The sequence below is a fragment of the Hoplias malabaricus genome, chromosome 3 (assembly GCF_029633855.1).
Source record: "Hoplias malabaricus isolate fHopMal1 chromosome 3, fHopMal1.hap1, whole genome shotgun sequence".
In the NCBI taxonomy this organism is placed as follows: domain Eukaryota; kingdom Metazoa; phylum Chordata; class Actinopteri; order Characiformes; family Erythrinidae; genus Hoplias; species Hoplias malabaricus.
Window position 1 is genome coordinate 34,509,746 of NC_089802.1, and position 26,989 is coordinate 34,536,734.

The following is a 26,989-nucleotide window of genomic DNA, read 5'->3' on the forward strand; positions in this document are numbered from 1 at the left end:
TCTCTCTCTCTTCCACTATTCAGTACTCTCTCTCTCTTCCACTATTCAGTATACTCTCTCTCTCTTCCACTATTCAGTACTCTCTCTCTCTCTTCCACTATTCAGTACTCTCTCTCTCTCTTCCACTATTCAGTACTCTCTCTCTCTTCCACTATTCAGTATACTCTCTCTCTCTTCCACTATTCAGTACTCTCTCTCTCTCTCTCTCTTCCACTATTCAGTACTCTCTCTCTCTCTTCCACTATTCAGTATTCTCTCTCTCTTCCACTATTCAGTACTCTCTCTCTCTTCCACTATTCAGTATTCTCTCTTCCACTATTCAGTACTCTCTCTCTCTTCCACTATTCAGTATACTCTCTCTCTCTTCCACTATTCAGTATACTCTCTCTCTCTTCCACTATTCAGTACTCTCTCTCTCTTCCACTAATTAGTACTCTCTCTCTTCCACTAGTCAGTACTCTCTCTCTCTTCCACTATTCAGTACTCTCTCTCTCTTCCACTATTCAGTATACTCTCTCTCTCTTCCACTATTCAGTATACTCTCTCTCTTCCACTATTCAGTACTCTCTCTCTCTCTTCCACTATTCAGTATTCTCTCTCTGTCTTCCACTATTCAGTACTCTCTCTCTCTCTTCCACTATTCAGTATTCTCTCTCTGTCTTCCACTATTCAGTACTCTCTCTCTCTCTTCCACTATTCAGTACTCTCTCTCTCTCTTCCACTATTCAGTATTCTCTCTCTGTCTTCCACTATTCAGTACTCTCTCTCTCTCTTCCACTATTCAGTATTCTCTCTCTGTCTTCCACTATTCAGTACTCTCTCTCTCTCTTCCACTATTCAGTATTCTCTCTCTGTCTTCCACTATTCAGTACTCTCTCTCTCTCTTCCACTATTCAGTATTCTCTCTCTGTCTTCCACTATTCAGTACTCTCTCTCTCTCTTCCACTATTCAGTATTCTCTCTCTGTCTTCCACTATTCAGTACTCTCTCTCTCTCTTCCACTATTCAGTACTCTCTCTCTCTTCCACTATTCAGTACTCTCTCTCTCTTCCACTATTCAGTACTCTCTCTCTCTTCCACTATTCAGTACTCTCTCTCTCTTCCACTATTCAGTACTCTCTCTCTCTTCCACTATTCAGTATACTCTCTCTCTCTTCCACTATTCAGTACTCTCTCTCTCTCTTCCACTATTCAGTACTCTCTCTCTCTCTTCCACTATTCAGTATTCTCTCTCTCTTCCACTATTCAGTACTCTCTCTCTCTTCCACTATTCAGTATTCTCTCTCTTCCACTATTCAGTACTCTCTCTCTCTTCCACTATTCAGTACTCTCTCTCTCTCTTCCACTATTTAGTACTCTCTCTTCCACTATTCAGTACTCTCTCTGTCTTCCACTATTCAGTACTCTCTCTCTCTCTTCCACTATTTAGTACTCTCTCTCTTCCACTATTCAGTACTCTCTCTCTCTTCCACTATTCAGTACTCTCTCTCTCTTCCACTATTCAGTATACTCTCTCTCTCTCTCTTCCACTATTCAGTATACTCTCTCTCTCTCTTCCACTATTCAGTACTCTCTCTCTTCCACTATTCAGTATTCTCTCTCTCTTCCACTATTCAGTATACTCTCTCTCTCTTCCACTATTCAGTATTCTCTCTCTCTCTCTCTCTCTTCCACTATTCAGTATTCTCTCTCTCTCTGTTCCACTATTCAGTATTCTCTCTCTCTTCCACTATTCAGTATTCTCTCTCTCTCTTCCACTATTCAGTACTCTCTCTCTCTCTGTTCCACTATTCAGTATTCTCTCTCTCTTCCACTATTCAGTATTCTCTCTCTCTCTTCCACTATTCAGTATTCTCTCTCTCTTCCACTATTCAGTATACTCTCTCTCTCTTCCACTATTCAGTACTCTCTCTCTCTTCCACTATTCAGTACTCTCTCTCTCTTCCACTATTCAGTATTCTCTCTCTCTCTTCCATTACTCAGTATTCTCTTTCTCTCTCTTCCACTATTCAGTACTCTCTCTCTCTTCCACTATTCAGTACTCTCTCTCTCTTCCACTATTCAGTATTCTCTCTCTCTCTTCCACTATTCAGTACTCTCTCTCTCTTCCACTATTCAGTATTCTCTCTCTCTCTTCCATTATTCAGTATTCTCTTTCTCTCTCTTCCACTATTCAGTATTCATTCATTCTCTCTCTCTCTCTCTCTCTCTGTGTGTGTGTGTGTGTGTGTGTGTAATGATGGCGGACAGTGCTAGTGAGAGTGATACTGACGGTGCGGGCAGCAGCAGCTCCTCCGCCGCCGCTCAGTGTCCGTCTTCATCATCTTCTTCCACAAAGCCGGGCATCGTGATCTCTCCTTTTCGGCTGGAGGAGCTCACCAACCGCCTGGCGTCCCTGCAGCAAGAGAACAAAGTGCTGAAAATCGAGCTGGAAACGTTCAAGCTGAAATGCAAGGCACTGCAGGAGGAGAACAGAGACCTGCGCAAAGCCAGCGTCACTATTGTAAGTGGCAGGAGCAGTCACTTTTGCAACTCAGCCACCTCCTGTTTTTGTTTATATATTATTTATTGCATGTGCAGCTAACGTTATTATTATGAGTTGCTGAATACTTCTGCAAATCTTGTCTACATTAACGCATGTTGCTACCTAGCTATCCTAGCTGTGTATTCCATATGCCCCCATACTCCCTACCCAGTGTACTAGTTTGGGTTATTTCATTTTGGCTCAGTGCGTTATTTGTCCATTTGTGACTTTTGTAAAGGAATCTGAATCACAGGTGAATATTTTTTAGACGTAATGTGCACTGATTTTGTGCAGGGCCCTTTACTTTTAACTCTTGTCAAGTGCACTATGCAGGGAGTACGGTGCCATTTTGGAGGCGCCCCATGCTTGTTATAGGTCAGTGTTCTGCTAGCGAGCTAATTGGCTAAAGTGAATGTTGTTAAACGCATTAAAGTTATTTGGCGAACTTACTTATATAACAACAGTAAAGTTGCACTTTTAAAACTCTTAAAGTCACCCAGGTTGTCCATTCTTAAACGTTACTGTTAATTCCTAAAAGGTATATGAGATAAGGTTAGCAAACAGTTTAGCTAATGTCAGCTTTACTTTAGCAGCCTAAGCTGCTTAATGATATTGCATGCATATGTAGAAGGTGTTTAAGACTGGGTGTCCTTCAATTTTTATAACCCATACACGTTTCAGATATATAGTTTAACGTAAAAAAGCATCTTTACCAGTCCCAGACCTTTAAACTAATTTATATTTAATTTGAAATATAATAATTCAGACATTTATCTACATTGTGTGAATTGCTTTAATACCTCATGCTTGAAACGTCCACCCATTTTATGAGTCATCCATTGAAGGGGAAGCAAATGTATTTAAAACCCCCATCCAGTGAATATCAAGATTTCTACTTTGTAAATAATTCCTTGTAGTGTTAAAAGCAAATACACTAGAATATGTGTATAATAAGCTGTCTGCACCATGGCTGGGCCTTCACGTGTATATGGAGATAGAGTGCCAAGTAATGTGTGTGCTTACTGGATGAAAGCAAAAGTTTTTATATCAAAGCTATTTTAAAGGCAATGTCTCAGATTGTGGGGAAACACTGTTCTCTTGTTTGTTTATGTTCAGAAGCTCCATGTATTTTAAGGTGGGACAGTACATTTGAGGACACTGTTTGTGTTTACTTTCATGCAGTTACTGCTCTCAGGAATTTAGTCTATTCCATCTACAGTGAATATAAGTTAGTATTACCCACCTTTGGAGCAGGAAGGGTGCGATATCCTCATCTTGTTTCATGCTTTTCAAAGTTTGGAGGTCTATTTGTTGTCTAAAAATCCCTAGATTTAAAAAAAAAAAAAAAAAAAAAGCTTTTTCATTCAAATTAATGTTGACTGTCACTTTTAAGGCTTCTGGCAGTTGATGAAAAGAGGTTAAATTTCAAGAGTATAATCAGTGACAGGAGAAGGACTTAAACGTTCCCTCAGCCCTGTTACATTCATCCTCAATACATATTTTGATTATTCCACAATTTCACATATTCAGCAGGAAGTGTTTCCCGCAGTATGCATGGAAAAGAAGTAAATTATTTGAATGTCTTTAGTATGTGAACACCACTCATACTTGTTTAAGGTGTTTTCAGAAAAGACAGCATTCTAAATTGGGGTGATTTTCCTGCAGTTGTCTATCCTTGTTAAACACCACCACTTTTTGTTTTCTGTCATCGGTATTAGTTATTATTCTGATGAAAGGGTCCCGCTCAGTGGACAGAGATTGGTGAGGCTAATGTAAGGTACAGTCATTCTAAATAGGTCATGATAACATTGTATTGTAAAGTTATAGAAATATTCAGATAACATAAAAAAACAGCTATAAGAACTCGGGGTACAATGCACTGTGCTGCATGCAGTCTAATAAGATGCATAAGTTTCCATGATATCTTTTTTTTAATGCCTGTCTAGCTCAAGCTTTTTAACTGTATTATTAAACACACGTGCAAACTGACAATATGGCAAAACCTTGTATCTCGAAACTTACAGAAGAAGTAAAGCTTCTGAGGCACTGAAAATGAGAACTTTGTATCTACCCCTGTAATGTTGTTCCTGGTGCCCTTAAGTTGTACGGTCTGTAAACAGCTGGCACTAAACATCTAGAAATAACACTTTTAGAGTTTGTGCTGTGGTTTCAGTTCTCCTTCATATTGTGAAAAACAATCTTATTGCAAAACATGTTTTGTGCCAACATTATGACCTTTAGGGAATTCCATGTGGTACTAATCATGACTAAAGATTGCATAAACCTTTGTTGTTCATTAATGGTACTTCTGACATAGTAATGTAGTAGAAGAGTCTTGGTTGGTTTGAATGCACAGATAGTTCAGAATTTTAAGCAGTATTTTTTTTTCTGTTGTATTTAGTAATGTCATTTGAATATTTGGTACTTAATATTAGAACAATTAGTAATGTAATGTAAATGTTCAACCTCTGAATGAGGCATTTCACTACTGATAGACAAACTACGATATTTTATCATGTCCTGCTTCTCTGGTTCTGTAAAAAATAACTGCTCCAAGATTGTGTAATTCTAAAGTAGTTTAACAAAGACACAATGTGTTGCATGCAAAGCACTAAGTAGGACTCGTGTTGCTGTTACAAAACAGGAGTGAGGATTTATGTGAGTGAGTGTATTACAAGCCTTTTCCATGGAGCTGCTTTGCAGCAAATAAATGGAAGACACTGAATAGGTGACTCAATGTAACAGTCACTTAAGGATACAAAAAAGAAAGAGAATAGAAGACATTTCTTTTAGGAAACATTAGTTATACTATAACCTAATGCTTGTTTGATCTCTCTGAAAGCTGATTAGAGATCAAGGGATTGTTAAGGGCAGTTGTTTACTGTAGTATAGCCGAGAAAACCCAGTACTTGTCAGACCCTGGATTAAAAATGACACATTATCTTTGATGTAGAGCACTGAATATAGCACTCACCGTGAATTATGCACACCGGTTCCATTTGGTGCCACGTATCATAGTAGATATAAATATATTGCATCAATATCTATATTTTACATTGCTTTAAGTTTTAATATCAGAGAAAAACTCTCTCAGTGTGAAATGTGAGCCTCACTTTTTTTTTTCCTGAAGTCATTCTTTGGTAGGGTCAGGCGTGCATCCAGAAAAGACTTAACATCAACATAAATTGCCCCTCCGACATCATCTTTTTTCATCTTCATTTACCGTATCAGTTCTTTCAGGTGAGAGTTCTACCCTGACTTCCAGATCTTAAATATTTGATCATTGTCCAGCTGAATTGTCAAAACTTTGTGGGAAATGTGTGGCTACAAATATCTGTGTCCACGATTACTGAGTTCCAACTGACAGTGGACATACGATGTGCTATCGGAATCTAATACAGAGATGCATTGTTACGATTGATTTTTTCTAATGTCATAATTTCTTATCTGCAGCAAGCCAGAGCAGAACAAGAAGAGGAGTTCATCAGTAACACGCTGTTCAAGAAGATCCAGGCTCTGCAGAAAGAGAAAGAAACACTAGCCGTCAATTATGAGAAAGAAGAAGAATTCCTCACCAACGAGCTCTCTCGAAAACTTATGCAAGTACGTGTGGCTCCATAATCGTCCTGAGTAACTTTCTTTGTCCTCTGTGGCATTCAAGAAAAGTCACTACAGTCATATTATACATACTACGAGTGTTCAGTTTATAAGATACTCTTACCTCATGCCTACAAGCATAGATTTTAGAACAGTGTTGTTATTTTATAGTAGACATAAGGACATAAGGGACCCCCAGTCTAAGCCTTTTTATTTCTTATGGTAGGGTCAAAAGATATTTTAGAAAATGGTCATTTTCACACCCTGTCCAATAAGTGTCCAATGCATAGTAAAATAGAAATAAATATATATATTAATTGCAACATGTGTACATTGAACTGCCATTAACTCAAAGCAATGAGCTTTTCAAAATGTAATTGTTAGGTGAGCTTAGCAGTAGTTTAAAATAACCTGCATTAATGCCAGTTGAATCCTGTACTCTGCTAATTAGTCTTATTTAATTAATTAATCAATCAGATAAACTTATTAGTTTATATGATCAGCCAGCAGTAGGTCTTTTTATCAGAAAATAAGCACTGATTAAGACCTATACCAGCAATATTCATTGCAGGGCTTAAATGACAATTATTACTGACACAATGAATTATAAAATACCAGTACAATATGGTTCAAATGGAGCATCCTTGTTTTGCATCACAATATAATGATTGTATTTTACCAAAATGCATTTTGTTCATGGTTCTTAAGTCATGCTGTTGCAACAAGTGTCCTAAAATAGACTAAAGGGATTAACTGCTGATACTCAGTGTGGCAGCTACATATGCACTTCTCCTTTTACAATTAATTTGCAGTTAATTAACGATTGGGACAATATTAAATATCCATGGGGTCCTTGACTTCCTCTGTGTTACATTTCCATCCACATCTGCCATGTCAGAAGCTCAGGACAGTGTGTGTCCCAGGTGCAAGTGGAAATCATTGTGTAATTTAAATGCAGTCCAGATAACAACAAGATAATCACTGATTTCTTTATACAATTTCTATCTGCCTCCAACGGTGATGAAGATCTTCAGCTTTTCTTAAATGCTCTGAATTTAAAGAAACCAGTGAAGCGACTGAACCTGTCTGAACCTGTTTTTTATAATAACCAACACTCAAGAATTTATTGTTATGAATCATAATAATGATAATAATAATACAAATAATTTATACCATTATTGTATTTATACAAACATTATATTCTTTACATTTATAGAAGTTTAATATACTTAATGCATATTAACACTAATTTCCATAATAAACCATAATTGGGGGAAAAAATGTAGTTTTTATATCAATATTAATTTTATGTGTAGTTATATTCATGATTTTAAACATAAGGGACTTTAATGGAGAGGCTGATATCCAATTCTCTGGGAGCTGTGCAATGGTCACCCGCTCACTTCAAAAGACGACACTAAGCAGCTTAACAAGGTCTGCGTTTTTATGTCTGGCCAAGTCTTCACGTCCACATCCCTCTTGATGATAACTTTGAGGATGTGGTAAGACTCAGTATTCAGTCTGTATCGTATTTTGAGAACTCTTACAGTTTTTTTTTACTCAGGGCAACAAAACTAGTACAGTGAACAGGAAGTCTCTCACACAGAAAAACACTGTTTCTGTTGCTTACTGTTTTTGTTTTAAAATAAGGTGGTTTGATGCACAACTGAACGTGTAGCTCCTTTTTGGGGTAAACAGTGACGATAAATAATTACTAAATTGTACATGGAAAAATATTAGCCTCCTTTCACATCGAAGATATAGCTACTGACAAGGTGCTTGAGTCTCAAAAGATAGGCCTACCCCTTAAACACAGGAAAAAGTACTGATTATATATATATATATATATATATATATATATATATATATATATATATATATATATATATAGTTATTCTATATAAGCTTATGTTTGCCACAGACATGTGCCTTTAGGTATTCAGCTATAGTTCAAGGTCTGTAAAGTTGGTTATTTTTTGCCTCCTGATGAGATGGGCACTAGGTATATCTTGTTCACTTAGATGGCGCAACCCAGGTTTTTGGGTAATTCTCTAGGTGATGAATCAAGTGTTTTTCGGGAAAGTTTTGAGAGGGTGGAATTTGTTGAGTGGCTCCCCAAGGTCACATTTGAGGCTTTCAGCGTTTTCTAGTCGCCCAGGAGTTGAGTCAGTATGCCTTTGTATGTGTATGAGAAATAGACACCTGTTAATGTGCACTGTCTCAGCACAGATGGGAATGGGCAGAACTTGAAGCAGTTTTTTTTTCCATTCTTTATCCACTGTAATGCAACCCTTTTAATGTTGTATTGTGTTAACTGCACTGAGGCCAGACATAGTACTCTACTCTGAAATTATCTGAAAATAAATAAGAAATAAATCTGTTTACTTTCATAGAGTTAACAGTTATATTTGAGGATGCAGTAGATGAAGCATTCGAAAAGGAAGAAGCTGAAGTACGCAGACTTTAATGTATTAAATGTTGCTAGATGTAGCTGGTTGCTGATCAGATGATAAATGGCCACAGCATCTTTATTGTTGAGGTCCAGAATGTGGTTGTTGGTAGGAAGAGAGTGTGGCGAGCCCTATGTGGTATAGGATAATTTACATCTTATGCTGTCTATGTTTATAATAGAATTAATCACACAGTATTTCAGAAAACACATTAGGCTTAAAGATGTATCTTTTCTTACTTCTCTCTTCTGTCTTAGTTACAACATGAGAAAGCTGAGCTGGAGCAGCACTTGGAGCAAGAGCAAGAGTTCCAGGTCAATAAACTGATGAAGAAGATCAAAAAGCTGGAAAATGACACCATCTCCAAACAGCTGACATTAGAACAGGTACACAGTGTACACACACTGTAAATCCAAATGGTTAAAAACAACAGCTTATTCCACTTTTTATGAATAATGTGTCAACACCTTTGGGACATTGTTGATAGTGATATCATGTACTGGTGTTGGAAGGTTAGTTCAAGATCTCAAATCAACCCGAATTTATTGGATAAAGCACCATCACTTCAAATGACGCAGGTCCAATTTTTGTTGTCCTAGCTTAGCATTGGGCATGATGACTTTAAGTCATGTGCAGCTACCCTAGAATTCTTTAGTAAGATTAAACAAGCAGTGCATGGGGTTGAGCCCCATGTCAGCAACAAAATCAACACCAATTACAAAGAGTATCTGGAAACTGAGTATACAGTATAGTGTACTGGGGTGGTACGGTGGTGCAGCAGGTAGTGCCTCTGTCACAGCTCCAGGGACCTCCTGGGTTTCTTCCGGGTGACTGTGAGGAGTGTGGTGTGTTCTCTCTGTGTCTGCGTGGGTTTCCTCCGGGTGACTGTCTGTGAGGAGTGTGGTGTGTTCTCCCTGTGTCTGTGTGGGTTTCCTCCCACGCTCCAAAAACACACGTTGGTAGGTGGATTGGCAGCTCAAAAGTGTCTGTAGATGTGAGTGTGTGAGTGAATGTGTGTCTGCGTTGCCCTGTGAAGGACTGGCGCCTCCTCCATGGTGTGTTCCTGCCTTGAACCCAGTGATTCCAGGTAGGCTCCGGACCCACCGCGACCCTGAACTGGATAAGCAGTAATGAATGAATGAGTATAGTGTACTTTCCTATACAGAAATCCCTGATCAGTCAAGACAGTACAGCAAATCTGGGCAGTAAAATAAATTGAGGTTCTCTATCTGTAATGTCTACAATGGGCTTAATACTTGTGTATTAGATTAAACAAAGAGTTTCAGTTTCAGACACTGCAGTATGGTTACGGTCTCAGTTTCATTACTGAAATGGCTCCCTGTTCTTCTTTTCTAGCTCAGACGAGAGAAGATTGATTTGGAGAACACGTTGGAGCAAGAGCAAGAAGCACTGGTCAACCGACTGTGGAAGCGTATGGACAAGTTGGAGGCTGAAAAAAGGTCAGTGCTATTTTGTTGTAGACAGAATCTTAGAGAGCAATGTAGCTCAACCAGACTGAAAATCAGTAGAACATGATAAGTATATTGAGTTTTGGGTGTAATCATATTTTTTCTCAAATTTCTGGCTATCTGTGATTGGTTAGGTAGGGATTGTTTATCTAATTAAATCATTAAAGCCATTGTCTGTTATCTGTTTTATGATACATATAAACCAGTGTCTCCCAAAATTTCTGCGGTGCACCCCTTCTGTAGATTCAGCAAATATTCTGTAGAATATTTATGTGAGTGAATGTGTGAGTGTCTGTGTTGCCCTGTGAAGGATTGGTGCCCCCTCCAGTGTATTCCTGCCTTGTGCCCAATGATTCCAGGTAGGCTCTGGACCCACTGAGACCCTGAACTGGATATGTGCTGACAGATAATGAATGAATGAATGAATTTTCAAGTTATTTTAAAAACATTGGACATTGCTTTTAAGCCTAAAACTCTTGTATTGGACTCATTCCTCAATTCCCCACTCTCATAACTTCAAACTGTATAGGTTTAACTGTAGTGAACCTATAACCTTAGCATCAAAATAGCATATACATACAATAAATATTAAACAATTTTGTAAAGAGGAAATAATAAGTAAGATAAGGGCCACACTGACAATAAATATAATGTTTAGCAACTGGTAACTGTTGTTGCAGCAGTTACTGAATATTAAGTCTTAGGCTGAATAACTGTATACTAAGCCTCGGCCTAGTATCAGCAGCTGTTTTTGTTTTTTTGTCTTAGCCATTTGCACCTCAGCAATACAAATGATTCTGGTTTCTCCTTTTTCGTATTCATGTAGGATTCTCCAGGAGAAGCTAGACCAGCCAGTCTCTGCTCCTCCATCCCCCAGGGACATCTCCATGGAGATTGACTCTCCAGAGAACATGATGAGACACATCCGCTTCCTAAAGAGCGAGGTGGAGAGGCTGAAGAAGAACCTGCGCACTGCCGAACTGCAGCGTGAGTGGACACAGCCAAGGCTCAACCCCACTCACTCTTTAGAAAAGCATGGGTTCTAAAGACGGATGCAAACTATGACCTATAGATTTGGGCTAAAATTGTCGTAGACAGTTCTTTCAGTGTCCACTAGATGGAGCTGTACACTGTAAAAGCAAGCCTGCCAAGCTGATGAAACACTCAGTTGTTTCCTAACACCTGCTGTTTTATCCCAATTTTTCAACACTTTGGGTGGAGTGGGGGGGGGGGGGGGTTTGAGGCCTGTTGACTCATTCCCTAGAAATGAACATTGTGCCCGAGTGCTGCTGTTTCACTGTTGCCTTGGGCAAGACAGTAGAATGACCCAAGTAAGATCAGGCAGTCAAGGACAAGTTCTGATTACAGCGACCCTGCTCTAATCCACCTTTCTCAGTGTCATCTTAGATGTCCAGTTGGACATAATCCTGGCGTAATCCTGGATGCTTGAGACTTGAGAGGGTTAAAAAAAAATAACAATAAATAATTCGTTAAAAATTAAACAAGAAGGAGAAAGCACATAAAGTGATATTTCTCTTATGTGCCCTTTTATTACTTCACTATAGTGGGAACAACTGGATACTACTTCAATTATTGTTATCCAACAACTCTTTCAGGCAGAGAAAACAATCATTATGAGCAAAATAATAATAATAATAATAATAATAATAATAAATTAAATTAATTAAATAATTAATACAAAAAACTGATTTCTTAAATTATTGGACCCTTTAAACAAATACACAGTGCATAACTGGATAATTAATAATTAACCAGATGTCTTCATCAGGGCTTATTCAGAAGTCAGGGAAGCTGAGGGTAAGCAATTTGCAGCAGTAAAACGTCTCTGATTAGTAGCTGATTAAACCAATATTTATGTGAGAACAGTCTTTGCAGGATGTGACAGAATTGCATAAAGAGTTTTTGTTTTTGTTTGTTTGTTTGTTTTTTAATTGCTTGAAATTTGCATATAAACTCAGTGAAAATGTAGATATGGAAACTGTCTGGTTAATCTCACCACGATCCTGAAGGTCAGGTTGTGCCTTATAATTTAATCCCGATTTGATTCTGTGTCTTTGTGTTCGTTTACTGTTGCGGTATTTGCGGTCTTAAACGCACGTGTTTGTTGCCCAACACAGACACAGAGAAGCGAGCCCAATACATTGAGGAGGAGCGGATCATGAGAGAGGAGAATATTCGGTTGCAGAGGAAGCTGCAGCGGGAAGTGGAGCGCCGGGAAGCTTTATGCAGGCAGCTCTCGGAGAGCGAGTCCAGTCTGGAGATGGACGATGAGAGGTAATTAAGAGCTGTTATAGTGATACCTAGTGACCTGGATGTACTGACCTTATGTTTCACAACTGTTTTAAATGTGTTTACCTTTTACAAACTTTTTACAAACTTTTGCCCCCTCTAGTGGGGGAGAAGATGTTCCCATGTAGTTAATAAATTTTATAGCTGATGTTGTCGCAAAATAGTGCTACCAGAACAAGAGATAATGTGAATCAGAAAGGCCTTGGGGGCAAGGAAAGATTCTCTTGAAGCTGGAGGAAGAAACCTTGGGAAGAACCAAGAATCAGTGTACGGATTTAATTACAGTACTGCTGTGAGAATGATGGACGTAATGTGGTTAAGGCAATAATAATAGTGATAATGTAACTCTTCAAAGTAGAGAAAGTGCCAGTCTTTTACTAAAACAGGAGTTCTAAACTCCAGCTTTACTCCAAGGTTATACTTTAAGGAAAAACATTCAGAGAATAGGTTTGCATTTTTGAACCCAGACCATTTTGAAATTGTTTGACTTGATTCTAGTCGAACCTTATCCTAGTCAAATCAAGAAATTGCTTTTGTCTTAAACATCATTATCTTATTTTGGAATTTTTATGCTCTAGGTACTTCAATGAAATGTCAGCCCAAGGACTTCGTCCCCGCACTGTGTCCAGCCCAATCCCTTACACACCCTCACCGAGCTCAAGCAGACCCATATCACCAGGTGCGCACACACACCTTCACCTGCAGTTTTAAACCAGTATGTTTTTATTTGTTTATATATATATATATATATATATATATATATATAATGTTCTCAAATGTTCTGAGATCAGCCCTCCTATTAAAAATATACAGCCTTAAACGACTTTATTTTCAAGTCCTTAATAAAAGATAACAGGCGAGAAGGTGAAAAAAAAAAAAAACTACTAAACCTTCACACAGTTATTATAACCGATATTATAAACGGTTTAATGGTAACGACACATTAACACATACGGCTCATAACACGTATGGAGGCTTCTAGTGTGGACAAAACATACCTACACGTCGTTTTGTGGATTTGAGCGTGGTGCGTCGTTCAGCCACTGAGCGTTTAATTAAACCACTAGGCCTCCTTATGTTCCACCGCTCTCGAGAAATCTCACAAAAAAATAATTTTCTCTGGGATATGACGGAGCATTACCCCATATTTCAATTCGGATGGGTTTAATTTAACTTTGGGTCGCTTTTACTGCTCATTTTACAGTAGGTAAAAGGCTAAGGAATCTTTCCTGAAACAGGAGCGGCACTCCAGAAAAATGACTGAATTGAATTCGTGTATTTGGACGGGATTAAAACTACTGAGATACTCGGGTAAAAATTACTTTACCCCCTAATGTCCACAGGTAAAACTAATTCTGTCCGAATACGCTTAAGTGTGCAAATGTCCGATGTCATAACTGGTCGTTTTGATGATAAAATTTTGCCACATTTAATTGCAAAATTCAGGTACAATACAAAATACAACTGTAACTAGAGGAACCATTTACACTGCATGATATTATATATGGGAATCATATTTTGGTGTACAGTCTAGGGTTTGTGATGCCATTTATAAGACATGTCCTCTATACCTGCTGACCCACGACTGTTTCCTGGGTGCTGGGGATGTGGCTGCCCACCGCTCTAGGTGTGAGTTTACAACCCCCAGTGCACTTGTGGGTGTGTGTGTGTGTGTTCTCACTGCCACAGATAGGTTAAATGCAGAAGACACATTTTGTCGTATGTTGTACAGAGACATACAATTACATGTTTACATTCACATTTATTTACATTCTTTCGACTCCATATTTTATGGTTGGCGCTATACAGTCACTGTGATTGCCCTGGTCAAACAAGCTGAACCTGACCAGAGAATGTGATGCCTATATTCATGAGGCTTCTTTTCAAGTTCTTTGGCAAACCTCTTGTAGTTTTGTGCCTGTTTGTTAGTAGCCGGCCATAGAGGCCTGATAAACTTTTACAGGCAAAAAACAGTTTTTTACTTACACTCTATAAGATCTTTTTACTAAAATATACAACTGCTTAGCTGCCTGATGTTTGTGAGAGTGCAAACATCAGGCAGCTAAGCAGTTGTATATTTTAGTAAAAAGATCTTATAGAGTGTAAGTAGTTAAACTTTATTGAAAGAGGCATCACAGATGCCTCACTTTATTCACATTTTGTTATCAGAGCCAGCAGTATATTAGCATACTTTACAGCTTAGAGTGACATAACACCTGTAGGGGGCGATCTTTACATTACTATGTTCACATTAAAATGCCAATGTTATAAGTCCAGCATGCTATGAGGCAGACCCGTGTCACTCTTGCTGCAGTTTATTTTCACCCTTATATTAAAGCAGCTCATGAGGAACTTGAGTGTGACGACAAATGAATGTTGTTTGCTGAAGCAGATTTTTAGGAAACAGCTGTCTTGTGCAAATATTTGCTGGCCAATTTAGCTTTGACTGTGTAAACAACTTGTATGGATTAAATTGAGGGTATGCAGACCTTAAGGGCAAAGAGGTCTCCAGTCTTATCCACATATAGCTGCAGGTGTTCAGTGCAACAACGCAGCAGCTCTGCTAATTATTTCTCATTTTATTTTGTTTCATGACTAAAAGCACTTGATGAAATGAATAGAAATAGTTGAGCTCCTACTTGTTTTTAATGAAATCTTGCAGCCAAACTGGCCTTTTGAGATTAGATTGGATAAAGTAAGGAGCGCTCTTCCTAGTATTTAACAAAATATGCAACAGTTTGGGTCACAGACAGATTTATACATTTTATAGAAGTTGATTAATTGTATTTGCTCTTTTTATATCATTTAATAAATCTCTTGTAATCTCTACGCTGGTTTATTACGAAGCAAGTCTGCTGCTTTTGGATGTGTAGAAACTATACTGATTTCTCTTCCTCCAGCTGTTTTAGCAGTGTTTGTTTGTGTGTGCACTTTTGCAGGGCTCTCCTATGCCAGTCACACAGTGGGTTTTACCCCTCCAACCACACTTACCCGAGCAGGCATGTCCTACTACAACACACCAGGCCTTCATGTGCACGTTGGACCATCTCACGGAATCGCAGTGAGTCATCGTCCCTTTTTTCTTTGCTTCCATGTCTCTCCTTATTCCTTTTCCCGTGACTTCAGGACTCCAAGTGCTTGATGGCGAGGTGATTCTCTTCATCCTTTTGAACCTGGTGGCTTTCTGCGGCACACGTGCAGGAAGTGCATTCTTGCTTATTGTTACTCTGCACTTTAATAGAGTGATTAAAAATAACTCTCCCAAGCCATGCGTAAGTCTTTGTTGGGAAGTCAGAGAGGAAAGAGGATCCTGTGTTCTTTCTCAGAAGGTCTGGTATACTACACTTCTGTATTATTTTCCAAATGTTCGAGCACACTTTGCTTCTAAGACTTGGAGGAAAAAATGGAGCTGCTACTGTGGGAGCTCTCTTTCCACCTGAAATAATCATGTTTCCTGACATTAAGAAGTTGAATATTTTATCTCATGTTATCTCAGTGTAGCCTGCCAGAAATTATGTTTAAACTGCTCCGTTTGACGTTTTGTTCCATTGTCAGGCTTGTGGAAAATTAAATACACGTTCATTATCAGCACCTCAACATATTTCTCTTTTCCTCTCCAGAGACCTTCCCCAAGAAGAAGCACCAGTCCGGACAAATTCAAGCGGCCTACACCACCGCCTTCCCCGAACACACAGGCTGGGGTGCAGCCTGGACCCCCTCCCCCACCACCCCCAGCGCAAACGGCATCATCGCAGCAGCTGCAGTCCTCGCAGCCATAATGCATGAGCTCTGCTGCACACCCATCAGAGTGGACTCAGACCAGAGCTACTGTATTCCCGCCAAGCCAAAGGCTTAACTGTCCTATGTACATGAAGTTCACACCTTTCTCTTGCACTGAGAATCATATAGGCTTCACTGTTGATCTGTATTGTGTTCATGTCATTTTTTTTTCTTTCATTATTTCATACATTTCCTATGGCATCAATTGCAACACTAAACGATTTTAGAACCCCCCTCCAAAGGGGCTGTTAAATAATCAAAAAAAGGGAAGGAATCAATTAATTCAGCCTCAAAATTTGTGTTGAGAAAAGGTGTAAGCTGACCTTTGATCAATGGGTCAGCAGCATGTGCCTGCTTACGATTTGCCTTCTGCAAGAGCTCAGCGTATGCTTTACTTACTGACAACTAAAAGAACACAAGGTACTGGAGGAGAAGAAATGCTTGATGAAAAGGTCCAACGTGACTTTGGCTTTTCATATAAAAGTCTTGTAACTATTAACGCACTAGACCCAGGCAGCTGGTGTGGAGCTGCTAAAAGCTGTGGTTAAGTGCTCCAGATGGGTTGGTGGAGTGTGCGTCTAATGGCCTTTAAGGGATGCAGACAAGCACTGGCGTTGGTTTGGCAACCGCTGCCCCCACGTCATTCCTTAAGCGTTCTCTCAAATGGCTGATTAGCCAGCGGCAACAGACCCTGTTGTAGTTGTGCCTCATGGAAAAAACCCACTCACACAGCAATATGCATTAGTTACCTGCTTTGAGAGCATGCATGAAATGCAGTTGGTGCATTTACCCTAGCCTGGCCTGAGTAGGGTAATGATTTTGCTTTCTATATATGTGATTTTTGTTTTTGTTGTATTTGTTGTTGTTGTTGTTTTGTAGGTCTTGTTCTTTAGCATCCTTATTAGCTCAAAGGGAGGAAGAATGGTTTACTTATTATGCTGCTGTTGGTGTTTTGCACAGTTTGTGTGCATCTGTCTGTCCGTAGGCCTCTGGACATGTACTAATCAGAAACACATTGAACGAAATGCCTTGGTTTAGATATATATATATATATATATATATATATATATATATATATATATATAGAGAGAGAGAGAGAGAGAGAGAGAGAGAGAGAGAGAGAGAGAGAGAGAGAGAGAGAGAGAGAGAGAGAGAGAGAGAGAGAGAGAGAGAGAGAGAGAGAGAGAGAGAGAGAGAGAGAGAGAGAGAGAGAATGTTAGTTCTTGTTCCCAGTTCACCTTCACATCTTTCCAACAACAGTGTCTGTAACTGGTACCACTGTGACTCCCCCAGCCCCCGAGAATGTGTTCTATATAGCTGATGGTGTGGATTGGTTTTTAAAGATTAAAAACCTTTGTGTTGAGCACCCCCTCAAAGTATAACTTGCTGAGAGTGTAAATAGACGTATTTTTTTTTTCGGTAAGCTTTGCAAAATGTCACGGACAGAGGGGAATTGTCCCCATTGACAAACATAGTACGTTTTGTGATCTTGTCTTAGAACTCCTTGTCCATAGGGTGGCGTGAGTTTAGTTATTTTCACAGTTGATTCTACTCTACCAAATGCCTATCAGTTAGTGCAGCTAAAATGCAGAACAAGATTAACACAGAGCACTTACTGTATATTGTGAAGAACGCTAATTTATTGCAGAAATCACAACTGATCAAAACTAAACCAAATTAGATAATAGGATAACTGGTACTACGCAGTTCCGTTGTAGTTAAGGCACAGATGTTTAGAGCGATTCCACAACCCTAAAGATGCCATTGGTGGTGTCAAGTCTCAGCACTTTGCCACTGATGTGTTTACTATGTAACTCGGATGGCATTAGGGTGAACCATATTGATGTGTTTGCAGTTCATCAATATTTTTGATATTTGTTTTTTTTTTCCCCTTACATTTCCTCATTTGTCAAATATCTGTTTACTTTTTTAATTCCAGTGTAAATATTAATTTCATTGTTGACAAAAAAAAGTATCTTGTTTTACCAAAAGGTGTTCAGATGCATTTCAGGATTGTGTTCATTTTACCAGAACTCAGATACCACCATTTCCTTTTTTCTTCCGTTGTTTTCTTTTTAAGACTGTTGACAAATGAATGTAAAGTTTGCTCATGTTTTACTGCTATCTTTAATGGATGGAACACCTTTGAGCCTTAACTCACTGTGGTATTGCTAAATGTAAGCATTATCTAGCTTTTCCCCACATCAGATTATTAAAGCCTTAATATGTGGTCCCCTTTTGTCTGTACTAGGTTTCAATTATGCAAACATGATGCTGACTACAAATTTGTTTTTATTTGAACACTTGAATTTCCACAAACATGGGAAAATAATGGCATGGTACTGAAATCTACGTGGGTACTCATTATGGCTGAAAACTTATGGACGACTGCACATCAGACTTTTTCTGAATGTATGTATAAGTAGGCACTATGTCCCTCTCTGTTACAGTAACAGCTTCTATGTCTTAAAGGATTTTCTATCTGTGCCCACTAATTGTCCACCTTAAAGGTGCAGTCTATAAGGGTTTAGAGGAATCTGTTAGCAGAAACAGATTATACAAGGCCCTGTTCCCATTAATATATAATAACGTGTACCTACAACTTGTTGTTTACATTAGCTTAGAATGAGCCTTCCATATCTACCTACCCTCCTCCAACAGCACCTGCCATGTTGTAATACCATGTATTTACAGGTGCCTTAAATTAACAAACCAAAACTGGGTCCTAAAGAGTGTCCTTGGTTCTTTTACAGTGGAGTGGCAGCTTGAAATTGCAGATGTATTTGGTTGGTTGCAATCTTCAATCTCACTGTTAATGTGACTAAATCTGACATTCTGCACCTCTAAAGTAGCTAAATGCACTAAATATAAGGCGTATTCAAAATGTTCGACATGCAGTGTGCCTCAATAGGATGAGATGAAAAACCAAATGAGTTCAGTGTTCGAGCCACCTTTGCGTTCATTCTGATGTGTTCCTTTTCCGATTAACGTTGATGTCTCCCTGCTACATTGAGTACACAGAACACACAACAGAGTCGGGTCTTATCAGACGCTCTGTTTAATTCCAAATGATGTAGTTTTTTCCATGTTTGAGGGTGAATGTTTGCTGGATACAGTCTCACAGTATCTGCTGTGGAAACAGCACTTGACCTTGTATTTGGTGGCATTCCCACACACTGAGTGGGTTTATCTACTCGTGTAAACAAAGTCCCAAACTTGTCTTTTTGTTGGAACGTTCTAAAGCAGTGTTTTTGAATTCTGATCAGACTTCTGGGAGAATCAATTCTCCTTAAAGCAGTTTTATTGGGAAATATGAACTATCATGCTTTCAGACTGAGAAACCAAACTCATTAACCTGGAGTCTCCACTATAATGAACCACTGTCTGAACTCAAAACACAAACTGCTTGTGTAATGCCAGAGTAATGATTGTAATAGCTAGTCACTGACACACTTATCTCTTGTTTGGCGTAATGTATGTTCTGTCTTTCTGTTTGTGATAGGCAGCCAAGGTGTTAATGAAATCTAGAACTTGTCATCCAAAATCAGCACCTGTCGTCTTTGATAAATGGCTGAATGCAATCAAATACTCATAAATGTTCCAATGTCTAGTCTACCACTTTCACAGGGGAGTAGAAGCAGTTACTGGAGCCAGAAGGGGGACAACTACACACAATGCCGTTAGTTTCTTAAGAAATGTTTGTAGGACATGTCCACAAATATTTGTCACATAGCTTAAAAGATGGGTGCGTTTATTAACATAGGTGCAGTCAAAAAAAAACAGGAAAATAAAAAGTGCTAAAGCAAAGAAAGCAAAAAGAAAGGATGTCCTGTACTGTGACACCGACACACATTTCCTTGAAACAAGCAGCAACCGCCACCAGCAACCAACCGGTTTGGACTGGAAAATGCACATGCGCCTCCAGTGACACACGTGGGACATTGTTTACAGTGGTTCGTTTAAAAATGAAGGTAAACTGGGCCCAGAGCGAGGACGAATGCTAATACATATAGCTCAGAAAATGTTAGAGAACCCAGACACCGAACATGTGGCATTGCTTCATATGGAATAATGTCATTTACAAAAAAAATGCGACTTTTATCCACCTTCACGTATTAATGTACTTGTCCGTCCTCCATATTCTCTTCTGAAAGCAACGTGCATCAGGCAGATGTCTCTACATTTAAAACCAGATTTGACCAGTTTCGTGAGATATCTATTGCAAAAATGAAACTATCCTGCTTTATCAAGGACTGGGAAAACGGTTTTAATGCGTGACATATGTGCCCATTAAGTCCCTGTTTTAAATACAGTGAGTGTACAGTACGCTTTTATTCACGTAGTGCGTACGTTAAGAAGATGCCCGTTTGTGTTACTGAGGAAATCGATGTGTGAGCGTTGCGTCAGATTTTGAAGGGCTTTTAAGGACAAATACATTTCGGTTCCTCGAAACACAACGGCAACAACAACAACAAAAAAAATAAATTAAAAAAAAACGTTAACGGCAGGGCGGCCAAGTCTGGCGTAATTACGTCTTTTTCTCAGCGAAATGAAAAGGGTGTTGAGGAAGTTTTTTGAGCAAAGGCAGACCAGCGCGAACAGCTTCAAACCGGTTTCAGCACCCGGCCAACAAAAGCAGCCTGAGGGAGAGATAGAGATAGAGACAGACAGAGAGAGAGAGAGAGAGAGAGAGAGAGAGAGAGAGAGGGAGAGAGAAGCTGGGATGAAGAAAACCGTAACGTTGTCCGTTTTTAAACATAAGTGTTATAAACCATCATGATAATATTAATATTAACACATTTCACGGCGGTCTACAGAGCCAGTTCACCGTCTCACTGGGCTCTTTAAAACTGCACGGTTTTAAAGAAGGTGTTTTTTTGGTAAGTGCTTCTATTTTATAACTCCAGCTTTGAGGTAAAATAATACGCGCGTGATGTTTTTTTTTCGTGGGTTTTCGAGAATGTTCCGTTTTTTATTTTTTGTTGTTGTTTGAACTGCAGTGGGTAGCAGGGGTTGTTTACGTTACATGTTCATCTTTCAGCGTGTTGTCACCTAAATGTGGGACTGGGAGAGACGTTTATATGTTTTTGAATTTATATTCAAACAGAGGAAAATGATTTTATCGAAGAATTACATTGGGAAGGTTTGATATGAAAGCGTTAACATCAATTTAACCCAACCTGCGCTCCGTTGATGTTGCTGCTGCTGCTGCTCCCTTCTCCCTTCTGTCAGTGTGGAACACTAGGGTCCTCTATAGTGTGCACTTCATCCAAAAGAGGGGATTTAAGACTACAGGCTGCTCTGGTGGTATATGGTACATCTTTGTCCCTTTCCTGAGGATGAAAAATAGACTTTCCCGAACTGCCATCTGGCACTGATAAAGTAACATTTTATTTGCCACTAAAAACACCAGTTAGTCTAAACCTAACACTTTCAATAATTGCAAAAGGTAAAAAAGGTCTATGTACTTTGCAGGGATAGGCTTCATTGAGGACGTGAGGAAACATAATTCACTTCTAAATGGAATTGGAAATTCAAAGGAAATGTTTTATTAAGTTGAAGTTGAAGCAGTTATTGAAAATGGGATCCGTAACAAACAAAACCTAGGGTGGGGAACAATGGACCACAAAACAAGATTTCTCAGTTAGCCAGATACTTTTCATTCAAACTCAGGCCTCTCCAGTAGGAAAAGAGCTGATGAAATTCATACTGGACAATCATCAGCTTGCATTTTTAAGTGATAGGGGAAAGTCCAGTTCCACTCTTGCTTTAGAGCTGAACTTTTCCACAGATAATTCTGTTCCTTTTTCCGATGTGAGAAAACAACTGGACATATGTCTGTAAGGATTTACTAGAGGAATTACAATATAATATGACATTAAATAAACAAAAATATTCTTGGAACAATAGCTCAGCTTCAGACTGTGTGAAGCAGACAATTCAATCAGTTTCTAAACAGGAAAAGATATTCCTGCAGAAAGAATCAAAGGATGGATTCATTCAATAGTGAAAGGCAGGGTGTTATACTTAGCTTTGAAAGTTTGTTTGTGGGGTCTTGTTAAATGTGTGTTTTCAGATTTCTCCTGACGGTGAAACATGATTGAATTTCAAGAATTGCCATTTTGCTTGGAAATAACCAGTACAGTATTTTATTTATTTATTTATTTTCTTATTGTTTTACAGGATCTCTTAGAAGAACCAAGCATTGAACAATGAGTCCTCAGAGCTCAAAGAAAGCCCTGGATGGGGGCTGGGGCTGGGCCATAGTAGTGTCTTCCTTTATGGCCCAGCTTTTGGCCTATGGCTCCCCCCAGTCGGTAGGGGTGCTTTACCCAGAGTGGCTGAGTGCCTTCCAGGAGAGTAAGGGAATGACTGCATGGGTGGGCTCCCTGGTGTCTGGGGTCGGTCTCATTGCCAGTAAGTTAAAAGCCTACTATTAGATGCTATGATTAACATGTAGTGTTTTGTGGTAGGCTGCTTGCATACGTGGTACAGCTCTGGAGCAGTATGCCATCACACACTTTGCAGGAGTTCCCACTGAATTTCTCCACAATTTAATGTCTGCTTAATGACTCTTCTGTTTCCTTACAATAGCCATTTTACACGACACTGATCAACTAATTAATAAAAAAAATGGCAATCTTTCAATATACTGAGCAACATTTTTTAAGGATGGATTTTTTAACACGAAAAAGCAATTTATGATTAAGAAATTCACTCAAACACTCATATATATGGACATTTTTTGATAATAAAATCCACCTACCAGCAAATAATTTTGAACTATGGATGGGAGAACACACCCGACTCCTCACAGCCAATGACTTGACAAGGTCTGAACCCACCACACCAGAACTTTGGCACTCTGTGAGGGAAACATTACATGTTGCACAACCATTATGAAGAAATCACATGTCAGTTTGGATTTTTAATTTACTATCACCCCAGTTTAAACTCATAAGCCCTGGCTTTGTTGTTGGTTTACCACATTTCATCATGCCGTGTTATGAAAAAGGGTTTCAGAAATATGAACTAAAGAACATGGGTTTCGAAAGCCAAATGGTTTTCTCTGTTCAACAGTTTGACACAATTAATGGTGGCAATAAAAATGACAGAAATCAGCTAAATCTTTACTGCATTCATGCACCTGTTAACTTGAGATCTTGTCTTCTCGTTATACAGCAGAATTCTGTGCTTCCAAATGTTATTCTTTAAGCGGCCATATTGTTTTTTCCTAACAGGATGACTCTGTCCTACTTTTGTGCAGGTCCCATCTGCAGTGCCTGTGTAGTGAACTTTGGGGCCAGGCCGGTGACCATCTTCAGTGGTGTCATGATCTCCGGAGGACTCATGCTCAGCGCCTTCGCCCCCAGTGTCCACTTCCTCATGTTCTCCTACGGCATAGTTGTTGGTATGTCCACTTATGAGGTGTGATGATTATGTTGCACCAATGCTGGCAGTTCTCTTATTATTGAACATTTGTGTATGTTTTGTGCCCACTACTAGTTTGTGAATCATACAAGTGTTTACCTGTTACTTTAGTCACATTTGTGTATTCACAAACAATCCTGAATTTCAACAAAACTTTGTTCAGATTTTTTTCTTGCCCCCCATTAATGGTGATTATTAATGGTCACTTTCTTTTCTACAGGACTAGGCTGTGGGCTTCTGTATGCTGCTACTGTAACAATCACATGCCAGTACTTTGACAAGAGACGTGGCCTCGCACTTGGCATTGTTACTACAGGTAAAGCACTGTTACTTCAATAAACATAGCCAAATAACACTATAATGTCACGTTAGAACAAGGGCGCACAACCCCAGTCCTGGTATTTAAAATACTTCATTCTTGTTAGGTACAAGCGTTGGAGGATTCCTTTATGCCACTGCCCAAAATGAATTCATCGAGCTCTTTGGTCTGGAGGGCTGCCTACTGCTTATTGGATCCTTCGCACTGAACATCATTGCCTGTGGTGGACTAATGAGACCACTTCATTTACCTGCATACTACCTCAAACAGAGAGCTGCCCTGGTGGAGAAGGTAGAGGAGAAGCTCAGAGAAAGGCCACTAGCCAGGGAGAGTTCCATCAAAAAGAATCTACCCGTCACTGACCTGCTGATCACGATAGACACTAAAGACACTCTGGCTTATGAGCAGAGGCTCCTGAGCTGCTCAGCTTTGGTGAAGCTGCTCAAGAAGAAGCAGAAAGCTTATTCAGAGTATTTCCACTCCATGGCAGAGCGACTGCGGGACCGCATTTTTATGGCCATGTGCATGGCTTTGTTCCTCTACAGCCTGGGGGCCTTCCCCCCACTTCTTTTCCTGGAGGATGTGGCTCAGAGTGAGGGCTTGATTGAGGGCATAAGTGTCATCCCCCTGGTCTCCATTATCGCAATGGCAGCTGGAGTAGGGAAGCTGCTGCTAGGCATCGTGACTGACATCCGCTGGATGAACAGCGTGTTCCTCTATGCCTTCACCCTGGTGGGCAGTGGGGCAGCTCTGCTGGTGATCCCGCTCACCAAGAGCTATGTCGGACTCCAGATCATCTCAGCAGTGCTGGGATTCTTCTCAGGGAACTGGTCCATCACGCCCTACATGACCACCAAGGTGGTGGGCATTGAGCACCTCACCGAGGCCTATGGGATCTTGATGTTCTTTGGTGGATTTGGAATTATGCTAGGACCACCAGTTGTAGGTAAGCAACTCCAGTGCAGTTACATCAACATCAGGTGATAGGAGAAATATGAAAAATAAGTAGATAAATAAATACATTTCACCACAAGAACTCTATATATTACTGTAACATTCCTTTTGAATTAGACCTAATATTATCAAATTGCCAAGAAATTACCATTAAATATATTTATTTTAGAGTAAAATGATCAAGCATCCCATTATGCTTATGTTTTAACATATTTAAAGTCATTTTGGACAGAATATTAATGCATGTTTTGTTGAATAATGTAATATGTCATTTATAATAACGTTCTAAAATGGATTTTATTGAATCGCTAACATCATTTCATCCCTAATAGTGTAGTTAATGTTTTAACATTGATTTGGAATTACACTCAAATGCAAATGTAGGGGGAGCCCAGGAGCAAAAATACCAAACTCACTCAAAAGTGTTCCTTTAATGCACAACACTGAAGCTTTTCACTGTGAATTGGGAATTTTTATTTATGTGAACGATTCCAACTTACAGTTTGATATTGTCTTCTGCAGGCTGGTTCTATGACTGGATGCAGTCCTATGACCTGGCTTTCTACTTCAGCGGGAGCTGTGTGCTTCTGGGTGGTGTGCTGCTGCTGCTGTGTGGCCTATCCTGCTGGAACGGCAGCCAAAACCCAGAGCCTAAATCCGACAAAAAGTGCACTCACGACTGTGACCAAGTGGCTGCTGTAGCCTGAAATACGAACGCACAACATTTTGTTAGCTGTAATCTGCCTCCAGAAGATCAGAGGCTGATTTTGAATCCTTTTACTTTGAGGTGTTTTGCCTCATTGTCGATGTATCTGTTTCTGTAATTTAGTTTTTAGAATTGTCTTTTTAAAAATATTATACTTAACTGATGGACATGAGCTTGTTCTCAGTTGTTTCTCTTAGCCTTGTTTTATGAGGCTCCAGCATACGCAGGCACGATTTTAGACACCTTTCTTGTTTATTCTATTACTGCAGTTTCGTTATGCTTGAAATGCACGTCCATACCATTTCTTTCATATGATGGTAATTGGGTTAACAAAGTCATGACAAATGGAGAAATATTATTTACAAGACAGTTAAAATCCTGGTAGATGAGATGGTTGTATTCATATTTTTTACACTTATGCAACACTATACAAACAGTTCAATCAATGTAAAGCAGATTTTGCAGTGTTTTGTTCGTAATATTTCCCTGTGAATACTGTACCAAAGTTGTTTTTATTTTACTATGTCGACAATCTCATGACATGGCAAACCGTGACTCAAGATGCCTACATACTGCTTCATCTATGGAACTCGTTCATTTTCCATATAGTTTTGAAGTAGTCTCCTGTGTTATTTGCTAAGTAAGTTTGATCTGTTTTTAAGCAATATGTATCTGTAACATGCTATAACCACTTTTGTCACTTTAGTTTATTTCTATTTGTATACTCTTTGACCGGACTCTGTTTTTATTACTTGCACTGATGTACACTGCACAGTGTTTGTATGATTTGTTTGTCTTTTGTTACTTGAACTATGTCTCTGATACTAGTATTTTAGAAACGTGAGAAACGTCACAGAAATTTCCGTCTGTTATGGTGACGGCAGGTTTGATGACTCTTTCACTGTCTTAAACCACGTGAAGCCACTTGTGTTATTTATGTATTTATGTTTCTAATGTCATTTTCACTTTTTAAAGTTTTTTTTTGTTGTTTTTTTAGATACAAATAAAAAAAAAATGAAGTTAAAGATCAACTAATCTTCCTGACCTTGGCTTATGGCCTCAACATTAACATTCATGTATACAAATAATGGATTGGTTCAGCTATAAATGAGAAAAAAGAAGTTAGTAACAATAGTAGCTGGGCAGTTAACAGCAGAATTTTCTTTTCAGATCCAAGCTTTTCCTTTCATTTAAACCATTTTCACATAACATCGCATTCCCTTTTTTGAGGGTTCTTTATTTGCCTTGGCCTCCCTGTGCAGCGCCTGCAGTAGATACAGCATAATTCTCCGGAACATTCCCGGCTCTATTCACACATGCACTCACACCATATTTACCCTGAATTTGAAATTAGAGGCTAGTAGGATAATATCCAGGACAAAGATTATGGGAATTATGGATAGAATTCAATATATTTTTATAGGCAATTCTCAATGTATCAAAATAATA

General features: G+C 39.1%; 2 protein-coding genes across 3 annotated transcripts; both read left to right on the forward strand.

The window, feature by feature from the left end:
- Positions 1-2,231: 2,231 nt before the first annotated feature.
- On the forward strand, positions 2,232-17,157 carry ccdc6b (coiled-coil domain containing 6b). Its single transcript, XM_066665631.1, has 9 exons — positions 2,232-2,503; positions 5,978-6,127; positions 8,829-8,957; positions 9,928-10,031; positions 10,867-11,027; positions 12,179-12,335; positions 12,929-13,029; positions 15,290-15,411; positions 15,971-17,157. Exons 1-9 carry the CDS (start codon positions 2,237-2,239, stop codon positions 16,127-16,129), a joined length of 1,350 nt encoding a protein of 449 aa, XP_066521728.1. The 5' UTR covers positions 2,232-2,236; the 3' UTR covers positions 16,130-17,157.
- A 2,874-nt stretch (positions 17,158-20,031) lies between these two features.
- On the forward strand, positions 20,032-26,509 carry slc16a9b (solute carrier family 16 member 9b). 2 transcript variants are annotated; one of them, XM_066665629.1, is made up of 6 exons: positions 20,032-21,010; positions 22,314-22,547; positions 23,398-23,541; positions 23,782-23,877; positions 23,987-24,826; positions 25,357-26,509. In XM_066665629.1, the coding sequence occupies exons 2-6, from the start codon at positions 22,343-22,345 to the stop codon at positions 25,539-25,541; spliced, it is 1,470 nt and encodes a 489-aa protein (XP_066521726.1). In that variant the 5' UTR covers positions 20,032-21,010; positions 22,314-22,342; the 3' UTR covers positions 25,542-26,509. The 2 variants fall into 2 exon arrangements, with proteins under 2 accessions (XP_066521726.1, XP_066521727.1); XM_066665630.1 differs by lacking the exon at positions 20,032-21,010 and adding an exon at positions 21,311-21,437.
- The last annotated feature ends 480 nt before the right edge of the window (positions 26,510-26,989 follow it).